General features: G+C 39.7%; 1 protein-coding gene across 1 annotated transcript in view; it reads right to left on the bottom strand.

Moving 5' to 3' along the window:
- Nucleotides 1-11913, bottom strand: part of LOC123958276 (interferon-induced very large GTPase 1-like) — a 35871-nt gene that overhangs the window by 18450 nt on the left and 5508 nt on the right. The window contains exons 5-9 of the mRNA XM_046031556.1: nt 8327-8917; nt 5268-5308; nt 2874-2961; nt 2620-2751; nt 2367-2401 (exon numbers count right to left, since the gene is read on the bottom strand). Coding sequence (XP_045887512.1) covers nt 2367-2401; nt 2620-2751; nt 2874-2961; nt 5268-5308; nt 8327-8917 — 887 coding nt within the window. The remainder of the gene's footprint in view (nt 1-2366; nt 2402-2619; nt 2752-2873; nt 2962-5267; nt 5309-8326; nt 8918-11913) is intronic.

Genomic DNA, 11913 nt, shown 5'->3' with positions numbered 1-11913 from the left:
ATGGTGGAACGAGCTACCACACGCCATCAGAGCAGGGGCGTCCCTCTCTAACTTTAAGAAGCTCTTGAAAACTCATCTCTTCCGAGAACACTTCCTCTTATAACACCTCTAACTCCTAACCTCTAACATTCACTTCCTGTGCTCTTCTTCTTCTATCCCCTACAATGATCTTGTATTGATAGCACTTTTTGTTAACTCTTACTTCCTTCCCTAGGTATCTACCCCATTGATGTGATATGTACTGTGAGCTCTTACTAGTATTTATTGCTTCTCTTACTAGTATGTATTGTCAGTTGTAGATCTGTAGTTGATGCTCTGTTGATGCTTGTATGTTGTTCCTCAAATGTAAGTCGCTTTGGATAAAAGCGTCTGCCAAATGAGTAAATGTAAATGAAACAAGAAATTCCCCGAGCACAGCAACAACAATCAGGTGCTGGTAGATAGCAGGATGAGTCTATGAAAAGTCAAAAACTGCACACTGATCTGATCAGTGTGTGGTAGTTTGTTTTTTGACTTATTATTGTAGGGGAATTTAATATTCATGTGGACGCTGAGAATGACAGCCTTAGTAATGTGTTTATCTCTGTATTAGATTCAATTGGCTCCTCTCAAAGTGATCATTAACCGACTCACTGTTTTGACCACACTCCCAACCTTGTTCTGGCATATGGTATTGAAATAGAACATTTAATAATGTTTCCACAGAATCCCTTTTTCTCTGACCACTATTTGATAACTTTAGAGTTTCTATTGCTGAACTACATGTCATTAGGCAAAAATGTCTACACAAGATGTCTGTCTGAATTGGCCATCCACCAAACTGGAAAATATTTGTTTAATTTGGCAAGATAGTCTGAAAACTTATAGGAAGGCCCTCCGTAATGCCAGAGCAGCTTACTACTCGTCATTAATAAAGGAAAATAGGAACAACCTCAGGTTTCTTTTCAGCACTGTAGCCAGGCTGACAGAGAGTCACAGCTCTATTGAGCCATGTATTCCCATAGCTTTCAGTAGTAACAACTTCATGAGCTTCTTTAATGATAAAATTATAACTATTAGAGACAAAATTCACCAAGACCTTTCCCCAACTCGCACCGACTTATCTCTAAACTCAGAAACCTTAAAACAGCTGTAAATACTTTATATTTTTACTGCTTTGCTTTCCTCGATCTTTACCAACTAACTATAATAATTTCTTCTCTCTTCTCAAAAAGCCCAACCTTTATCCAGATGTTCTAGCAAACTATAGACCTATATCTAACCTTCCATTTCTCTCTAAGATCCTTGAGAAAGCCATCGCCAAACAGCTGTGTGGCTTTCTTCATAGCAAGTTTATTTGAGGATTTTCAGTCAGCATTTAGAGTTCATCATAGCACAGAGACAGCACTGGTGAAAATTACTAATGACCTCCTAATTGCATCAGACAAAGGACTTGTCTCTGTACTGGTTTTATTAGATCCTAGCGCTGCATTTGATACCATTGACCATCATATTCTATTACAGAGTCTGGAACATTTAATTGTCTCTAAGCTGGTTTAAGTCCTATTTATCAGATCAATCTCAGTTTTTACATGTTAACGATAAATCCTCCATGCACACCAAAGTCAGTCATGGAGTTCCACAAGGACCTGTGCTGGGACCAATCCACTTCACTTTATATATGCTTCCTTTAGGCAATATTATCAGGAAACACTCCATAAACCTTAATTGTTATGCAATCACTTATATCTATCGATCATGCCAAATGAAACTAATCAGTTTGCTGAACTCTAAATGTGCCTTCAGGATATTAAAACCTGGATGACCTCTAATTTTCTAATGTTAAATTCAGACAAAACTGAAGTTATTGTACTCCGTATGCATTATCTAAAGATATAGTTACTCTGGATGGCATCGTCCAGGCCTCCAGCACCACTGTGAGGAATGTCGGAGATGGTATTTTTATTAAAATATTCTGTACCATGCAAATAACACTTATCTGCCAACTCTTTGCCACGACTCCCATTCTGTTTTCCGCTGCCACAGCTGCTTTTAACTCCCATGTTAAATTCAGTAACAGTCCCAGCTCATGATTAGTGCATGTTCAAAAAATCTGGTGTGATTCTTTGTCTGCATTATTTTATTCTCTCACCAAATCTTCTGTAACTGGAAGAGAGAGACCATCTGCTTCATGTTTACCAGCACACGTATGCCCAGAGTACCTGACCAGCCACAAAATGTGCGTTTCCAGTCGTTTTAATTTAGACAGAGATCTGACACGCAGCTAAAACGCTGTTGTGGACGGAGATTGTATTCGTTTTAAATCTCCGTTTGTAAACTAAAACGGAGTAGTATGGATGGGGCCTGAGTCAGTGACTGTATCTCACCTTTGATGTAGCTGCCCTCTCCTCCAGATCATCCACTGCAGAGTAATGTAACAACAAGCAGGATCAAATGTAAAAAAATGTTTTTGGTCAGTTAACTGTTCCAGGTTAATAAGATTTATTTTCAATAATGTTTTGCATATTCAAAAAGTTCATTGTTCAGCAAGCTTAATCTCCTATACCAAACAGATATTTTGAATTACACTGATTTTGCAGAAATGCAATGTAAACAAAAGGAAATGGAAGTATTTCTTACATTCTTTGGTCACTGTTGAAACAGTCTGAGATGTTGGAATTGTGTCCCTCACTGCGTCACACTCGTCCATGGGCAGCTCACCCGTGTTACTGCTGCTTTCATTGTTGATCTCTCTAACTTCATCAGCCTTTCCTATTGAAAGGTCACAGCCAACATATCAGATTAGTTTAGTTAGTTCCCTATTTCATTAATACAGTTGAATTACAATTTACTGTAAAATTACTGTCCAATAACATTTTTCATTCAAATGTTACCTTTCTCATTGGTTGCAGATGATACAGACTTGATTTCAGATTCTCCTCCCACTGTTCTGCTGTGTTTAGCATCTTCAACTGGATCACACTGAGAAAACAGGTCATTTATAATATAACTGTGACAGAGATGGTGTTGGTTGCATGAGCCCAAGCTTAAGACCTTGGTAAAATGAATTTGCAATTGCCACAGATAGCCCGCTAAGGTGGTGGAGATGTCCTCCTAATGATGCTTTAACTACCACACACACATATGTGAGCTACTCTGTATTTTTCTTACTTTAGATCAATAGCTGAACTGACATGATTTCTGCAACATAAAAAATGTAGGAACAGCATGTATTTTACATGCAGTTTACCACTATTCAATCTACATGAAGCTACTATATAATATCACTAAACAAAAAATATTAAATAACATTCAACTTACAATATCAAGGAGTAACATTGAGCAAACAGAGCTTACTCAATTATGAAAGCACAGTACCTGATTTAGCTGTAGCTGAGTTGAGCCACACATACACTGAATACGCTGAATGAAATAAATGAGGATTGTACAGCCATGGATTTGAAAAACTTGATAACAGCAGTTATTGATGTCCTCTGATTAACTGGTATTTAAAGAGGTAAAATGTAGTTTTCAGCGGCCACTAGCGGTGCGGTTTTAACATTGCAACCAGGTGTGTGCTCATATGCATGTTTGCTTGAACTAACACAATCACAATCTGAATCACAACCGCTTTCATACAGAGATCAAACAATAAACGCGGAAACACCAGCATGCTGACAGTGGCTTTTCCCCAGACATGTTCAGGCTCTGTTACTTCAACGTTCCCGTCTCAGAGGCAGATCAACACCAGCTCTGTACCTTTCTTACAGCGCAAGAAGACGCATATTGGTACAATACTCCCAGAAAAAAAGAGTGACAGCGGCTCTTGACAGACAGGGAGACAGGTTCCTACAACATGCTGGAAACTCAGGTAAACTCCCACTGCAACGTTACAGTAATATTGAACTAATCCATGCTCGTTACATGATAACATCACATTTACTGAATTTAGCCAACGTACTACATCGTTAGCTCGCCTGTCTGCTTTTCAGTAACTAACGTTACTGTGTGTCTTTCACCAGTTGCTTAGCAATGTCAACACAGCTAAATGTATTGGATGATAACAAAAAGGTAAGTGAGCTGAAATATTATAAATGAGATTGTTGCTACACTTTATAACATTTAGACCGCAGTAAGTAACTTTATTGTAAGGTTAGTGGATGGCTCTTCCTCTGTGTTGTAGCCGTTTTGTTGCAGTAGCCTATTGTATATTATGTGGGTCATGTTAGATACAGTGACAGTGGAGAAGCTGTTTACCGGAGTACCAGTAAAATCACAATAAATCTATATTGATTGTTACGAAGCCGTTACATCCTTCATGCAGGCTAAATCAATACTTAATATATAATACCGGTGGTACAGGATAGTAATGGGTTGCATTAGTTGGCGATGTAATGTGGAAAGCGATATAGCTTTGCACCGGATAACAACAGCAACTGCTCAGCGTTAATAGGACTCTGTCCATAACACAGCATTTCTGATATTGAATGTTTTCACCTGACATCATCTGAATCTCATTTGGTCTGATGGGCTTCACGTCAAACTTTATTGTTTTTATCCTTATGTGGAGTTTATGTTGGAGTCTGTGTTGTGCTGGGAGCCGGTTCTTTTGTACTGCATGTCTCTAGCTGCGGTGTTGTCATTCAAATGTTGGGTTTTTGTAGTCTAAGAGAGGCTCGGGAGCACGCACAGGTGTCCTCACATAAGAAGCAGAATAGTGGCTGTTGCAAGCAACAGAAAAAACAGGCATGTGCTTCATTTTTAAGTGAGGCTACAGCCCATTGACAAGGTAGTGAAATTTAGATCTATTAATAAGTGATTTCATTGAGAAACTACATATAGCCCCTTTAACACTTCATGGCAGAGCAGAAATTAACCTACTGAAACACGTCATTTTATTTGTCCACAAGAAGGCAATAAAGGATTAATACAGGCCCTAATGCTGACCTTTTGAACAATGAACACTGAAATTAAGAATGTGAAGATCACAAGCAGGACACCAATTCAGAGTCCAAGAACACTGAATATAAAAGCATAGATTAATATGCACAAACTGAACGCAAGCAGGTTAGTATTTAATGATAAGAAAATAAACTCTTCAAATCTATGTGTCCAACCAAGAGGTTCTTGGAGTCAAACTCTGTTCATGCTAAACTAAAATCACAGCTCCTATATTCAGTTCACTATACAGTTTGATTTGGATACTGTGCATAATGTGTCATTAGGTAAGAAATTGAAAATTTAATTGATGTGAGAAATAGAAATGCGTCAGGGTTCAAAGACCTCACCTTTACCTCTGATGTAGCTGCCCTCTCCTCCAGCTCGTCTACTCCAGGGTAATGAAACAACAAACAGATTGCAAAATCAACTTAAAAAATATTCCTGGTAAGTTAACCAAACAAAAAAGTAAACTAGTATGAGATGTTTGTCCTCTAAATCTTCCTTAAACTTTTACTGTTAATCCAGTAATGCTTTACATTAGCCTCTGTAATAAAAATGGATTAGAAAAGTGCTTTTCTATTGCTTTTCTTTGAGCCAAATGCTCCTCAGTTCCTCTCTTCAATCTCACTTTCTCATCCCTGGACCTCTGCATTTCTCTCTGTCCCTGGATGTGGTCGAATAGTCATTTTTGCTTAGGAAGGTTCCTAAATGTGACTTGAAAAGAGCTGGTCGAAATCTTTAAATCCTGAAAAGTGCTACAATGCTTCCTTTCTTATCTCCTTTAGCATAGAGTACACTGGACCATCCTTAACTAAACTAAAGGAGATATTTCTGTTCCACAATTCCTTGTGGCAGCAACATTTGACTCCGTTTTTGAAAACAAACGATCAACATGACTGACATGTCCTTTTTCAGAACATTGTGTTTTCACCACTGCATTTCCTAAATGATTGACATAGATATTAAGTGCACTTTGTGGCGCTGAGCCATTTATGTTGTCACTACCCATCGTTATCTGTGTTTTGGGGGGCCAAAGAGAAGTTTGTGTATAACAAGACTGGACAGTCTATAACAATTATGCCTAAACAAATGTAATAAACCTTTGAGTGACATGACAAATCTGATACTTGTAAATTTCACACACACTACATAAAGCAAGCCCAAGCACTGGTTGAATTTCATTTGTACATAGATACATGCCAAAAAATGTATATTTTGAAGAAAGATTATTTGTGACCCCCGATTAAAGTGTATTTACTTTTACCGAAGTTATTGTTTATTCTCTTTATTCTTTTTTTCCACACATTTGAATTGTACAAGAATGTCTGTTCCATCTCTACTGAATGTCTGTATGTTTATAATGTTCAGTTAAGAGTTTCAACTCATCAGACCCCATCAATAATATCCACTGTAGCATGATTATTTAGCTTAGTGTAAGTGCGGTCAGAATCTCTATGCACCACTGCTGTCTTCAGTTCCCCTTCACATCTAATGTCTTTTCCTAAACACTTTTTCTTGACCTCAGTGCAAACTATGATGAAGTCAAGAAAAAGTGTTTAGGAAAAGACATTAGGATGTAGTTGTTTTTTTTTTGACTATTTAAACACAGCCCATCTAACTTCCCAGACCTACCATCCTCAAGATGTCCACCCAATGCCTTTCTGACTTTTCCACACCCAACTATAACTTCCATTTATACCCGTTAACTACCTTCGTTCATTAGCAGTTCATCCTACTTGCTATGTGCTTAGTTGTTAGCTTTCAGTTTGGAGTTTTGTTACCTGGATCTGCCTGCCTGTCTGCCTACTGGTCTGCCTGTCTGCCTACCTGTACCCGTCTGCCTAACAAGAGCTGTCTGTTAGCTCATTCATTTGTGAACAATAAATCATCTAACTGCACCAGTATGCCTATTCAATCTGGTCCAATCCCGTTGTCTGGCATAATCCACCATGACAGGTAAAAATAATTGATGACACATGAGTCTTTAAGTTTAATTAGTAACTTTAAATTTTAGTGTAACTTCAAATTTGTCAAATTTTGTTTGGAGGTGCAACTTCTAAGACATCAATTATTTTACATCACAGATGACACACAGACAAAGGGAGGATGGAGACAACATGATGCTGTGAGAACATAATGGCTCAGAGGCAAGGAAAATTCAAACTAAGATATGTTCTTCGTCCAACCTATTTATCCTATACATAACTGAGCTCAATTTAACATCAACTATATGAGATTTTGACCATTTTCTCACCCTTCTTAAATTAAGCTCCTGAGAAAAAGGTTTCTTGTCTCAGCCTAATCTTATTGTAAGTTCTTAAAATGCTCTCTCTCTCTCTCTCTCTCTCTCTCTCTCTCTCTCTCACTCTCTCACTCTCTCACTCTCTCACTGCACCAATCTTTGTCTGAAATAATCACCTTGAGATAACAGTAAAAGAACTTGAATCAACAAAAACTTGACTGGCGTATACTTGATCCTGCACAACATCAGAAATGAGTCTCAAATTACTGTTCAACAACTCATGTCTCAACTCTGTGTATTGTATCTATTGTTAGTGTTAAAATCTAAAATCTTAACCTGCAAAGAAACTAGTAACAATACCTGTCAAATGTAGTACAGTAGTAGACAACACAAGTAGAGTAGAAGTAAAGTAGTATACAATGGAAATACTCAAGTAGTACAAGTAACCCAAAATTTTTACCTGAGTACAATACCCCACTGACTGAAATTTTCTAGGATCTCAGGCTACAATTAGCAGTAACCTACATCTTCTCATTATTTATTTAAACCTACAATAACATATTTTTAGGGATAGAAGAAATTATGAACATAACATTTTGCACAGTTTGCAAACAGTTGCGCATTTATACATCCAATAGTTACAGTGAAACATTATCATTAATTTGGAGTCATGTTTTGACCCCTCATTCTGTTTTTGTCCCTACAGTGGTCTCTACCAACTTCTGACAGGGGTGCCGTCAAGGAGGGGTAACATCCCCCTAAATACAATTGCTGGCACCCCCTCACGATGCCAGCAATATATGTTTTTGAGTAATGAATACTGTATGCATATGCTTCTATCTGATATTTTACATTAGGTATACTTTTCACCAGCTCGCCACTAACGGTGTCTGTCTGCTGTTTGGTGCTGAGCAGGTAGCCTTGCTGAACTACAGTTGAAAACACGATCAAAGCAGTGAGAATAAACCAAACTTTTCAGACGGGACAGATAAATAATGAGATTCAGGTGATAATTCTTTGTAGATTCATTACTATGAGGGACCCCTTTCACATTGCAAATTTAATGTAAAATATTTATTATAGCCAAGCAAGTTTAAGTTCTTTCTACTTCACTACTTCTTTATGAATGAATATAATCAGTGAATGCCAACACAAAAATCTCACCTGTTTGATTTTGCTGAAGCTCTGAGGAATTGATCCCTTCTTCTTTGTGGGATCTGTGGTCCAGATGTTTTTTCTCTTTATTTTCATCACAGATCAGTCCACTGTAGCAGTGGTGATCATTTTCAGACACCATGACGTCTATTTTTTCCAGTAGAGCTATTATCTCTCTTTCATCCATCATACTTCTGGTACATGTGTGGTATCTTTTTTCACTGCTGTTGGCTTTCAGGTCTGTCAGTGCACTTTCACATTTCTCATCTGACTCATGAGTCACAACTGTCATTAAATAAGCAAGTGATCTTTTCCCAAAAGCTTTTTCTAACCACTGCACTCCTGAGCTATAATGGCTGTTATGCCGACCATTTGGTAACAGTAAGATAAAGGCATGAACTTCCTGATATAATGGGAATTTGTCAATGTTTTGCAGACCCAGCATGTTAATGACATAGATGTGCCGACCACACAAATCATACAGTTTGGATGAAAACTGTTCCACATTTGCTTGCCCGTCATGGTCAAGTAAGATGTTTTTTGATCCAATCTCAATGGAATTTGTGTCACCAATTAACACAAGTGTGAGTTCAGCCATCACTGAAACAAAATAAATAAGAGAACAACATCATTATAACACTGCAGTGATCAATGAAACAGCAAGTTATACAGAGTTTGCAGAACGGCAATTACAAAAATAAAAGGTAATAAACTAACTCTCACATTCACATTAGTTTATTATGTTAAAATATTTTCTCACAGATTGCAGGTGTGACCCCTGGAGGGCCTGCAGAATTGCCAAGGTTGCCATAATGTAGCTATGTTGTGAAATATCCAACATGTTGTATGAGGAATGCAGGATACGAGAGCGAAGAAGATGAGTCAGGACGTGTGGGTATTTATGGAAATGCTGGCGATGACGTGGTTGACGTGTGGCCACTTCACTAGCAAGGACCACACAATCAACAGGTACGATTAAGTGATTTATTGATGATCGAAACAGAAAGATGTACTAGGCTTGCAGTTGCTGAATAGACATTTGAAGCGTTGTGGGGAAGCTACGCTAGGGAAACGGGGACGACAGAGCCCCAAAAGCTTCTAGTAACGTGAGAGCATTGGCTGATCTGAGGTCTTTGAGATTTGAATGAGTGTGATGATGGTACGTTTGGGAGGATCAGCGGCGCATGATATGTATCGGGTGCTCGGGAATGACGTCGGCGGCTGAAAGGGTAGCTCTGATACTGAAGGAGTGACCGGGGTAATGGATGGGAGAAAGCATGACGAGAGAGTGCTTGGCGGGAGTGGCGGTGGCACTGGGAATCAAGACTTAGAGACGATCTGGCGTTGTACTCTGGGATCCCAGAGTTGCACTGGTTCACGAGGGTCTTGCAAGGAGAAAAGACGGGTGTAAGCAGGCCCAATTATATGGTTTCTTTAGTAGAACGCGGTGTTGTTTGGGGAATGAGTCTGAATTGCGAGTATGACGCTGAAGGTTGAGACGAGGGGAGATGCAGGGAGGTGAAACCCAAGTGGGTGTGAACATAGCTTGTAAGGTTCGGGACAACTGAGTGATGCAATTACGTTATACTAGTTGTGACGTGGCGGGAGCTCTTCAAGCTGGCCTCTAGCACAAGAGAGAGCTATGCTGTTAATGTTAAGGTTTTGGCGACCATTCCACTGCGAACCATCTATCCTTTGGCTTTGGCATCCTGGTACTGGAAGCCCCTTCTAATTGTAACAACTGTTCCCTCGAAACGACTTTAGTGTGACACTTCTGTTCGCCTGACCAGTGGCAATGACTGGGAATGAGCCGCTGTGGGCTACGGCATCCTGGTGCCGAAAGCCACTTTTAGTTCGAACAACTGTTGACTCAAAATGGTTTTAGCTTGAAACGACTGTCGAAGGTTTGTTTGCTTGAACGACTTAGTTGAAGAGACTGCTCGCTCGAGACAATTTTAAACTTGAAACTGCTTTAGCTCGAAATGACTTAGCTCGAACACTTAGTTTGAAACACTTGTTAGCTTGAAAGACTGTTCGCTCGAATGATTTTAGATGGAATGAAATGACTGCTGGCTCGGTGATTGCTTGAAAGCTGTTGTTGACTTCGGTTAAAGACGACGAAACGACGTTACCTCGATGTGAGCTTGAAGCGAGTGAGTTCAAAGCGACTGAGCTCGAAACAACTTTGGTTTACATTGACTTGTTCGTTGGAACGACTGTTAGCCCAATGTTTGCTCGAAACGACTGTATGCTTGATGTGAGCTCGAAGCGACTGAGAGGTTGAAGTGACTGGGAGCTCAAGTGGCTGATAGCTTGAAGCTACTAAAAGGCTGTAACGCGAAACGACTTTAACGCGAAATGACTTAAAGTGGGATCAAAGCGGCTGAGCTCGTACTGATTTAAACTAAAGGTGACTTGGTTTAAAACAACTTTCGCTCTAAACAACTGTTAGCTTGATGTTCTCTCGAAATGACTGTGAACCGGATGTTAGCTCAAAGTGGCCATGATCGGATGTTGGGTCGAAACAACTATTAGCCGGATGTTAGCTTGAAACGAATGTGAGCTAGAAACGACTGTGTGCCGGATGTTAGCTGAAACGATTATTGGCTCGAAACTATTTTGGTTTAATAACGGTTGGGTTGAAGGACTGTTAGCTCAGTGTTCGCTCGAGGCGACTGCTAGCTCGACGTTCGCTCGAGGCGACTGTTAGCTCGAAGTGTGCTCGAAGTGACTGTTAGCTTGATGTTTTCTCGAAATGACTTACCTTGAAGATGACTTAACTAGAAACTACTGTTAGCTTGAAAGGATTATACCGATTTAGGTAAAGACAACTCGGAACGCATTAGCGAGAAAATACTGTTGGCTCGAAATGACTGAGTTCGAAATGACTGTTAGCTGAATGCCAGCTTAGCTTGAATGACTGTTTGCCGGATGATGGCGCGAAATGATTGTGAGCCGAACGTTAGTTCGAAACAACAGTTTCACGATCCTGTCCTGAGTTGGTCTGGATTATATTATTTTGGCCATGTTTTGATTTTGGTTCCTCTGTGTCTGGGTTTCAGTCCTGTCTGTGTCTTGTTGGGGAGTCTGGGTTTTTGTTCCATGTCTTTGTTCCTAGTCCTGTGCCTTAGTTCATGTCGTAGTATTTGCTTCTAGTTCTTTCTCCATCATTTTGGTTTAGTCTGCTCGGGACTCTGTGTTCTAGTTCTGTGTTCTTGTTTAGGTTGTGTCTGTTATGATCCCTGTGTTATAGTTGGTCGGTGTTTGTCTGTTTACATGGGTTTCTGTTATTGTCTGAAGTTAGATTCTTGTCTGCTATTTTGTTACATGTGTTCTGTCTGTGTTTGTTATTAATCTTGCCCCATGTCTGCCTGTCAAGTGTTTCCCCAGTTATCTCTCTCTCTCTGCCTGCCTGCCTCTCTGTTGCCCCCTGTTGCCTCTGCCTGCCTCTCTCTGTTTTCCCTGCTGTCTCTCTGCCTGCCTCGTTAACCTTGATCCCAGTCACCTGTGTTGCTCCCGATCTGCTCATTAGTCCCTGTGTATATACCTGGTGTTTCTGTTTAGTCTTTGTCCGGTCATTACAGTGTGTTACAGTG

The sequence above is a fragment of the Micropterus dolomieu genome, linkage group LG02 (genome assembly GCF_021292245.1).
Source record: "Micropterus dolomieu isolate WLL.071019.BEF.003 ecotype Adirondacks linkage group LG02, ASM2129224v1, whole genome shotgun sequence".
In the NCBI taxonomy this organism is placed as follows: Eukaryota; Metazoa; Chordata; class Actinopteri; order Centrarchiformes; family Centrarchidae; genus Micropterus; species Micropterus dolomieu.
The sequence above is the reverse complement of the archived record's forward strand: the minus strand, read 5'-3'. Positions and strand labels throughout refer to the sequence as shown.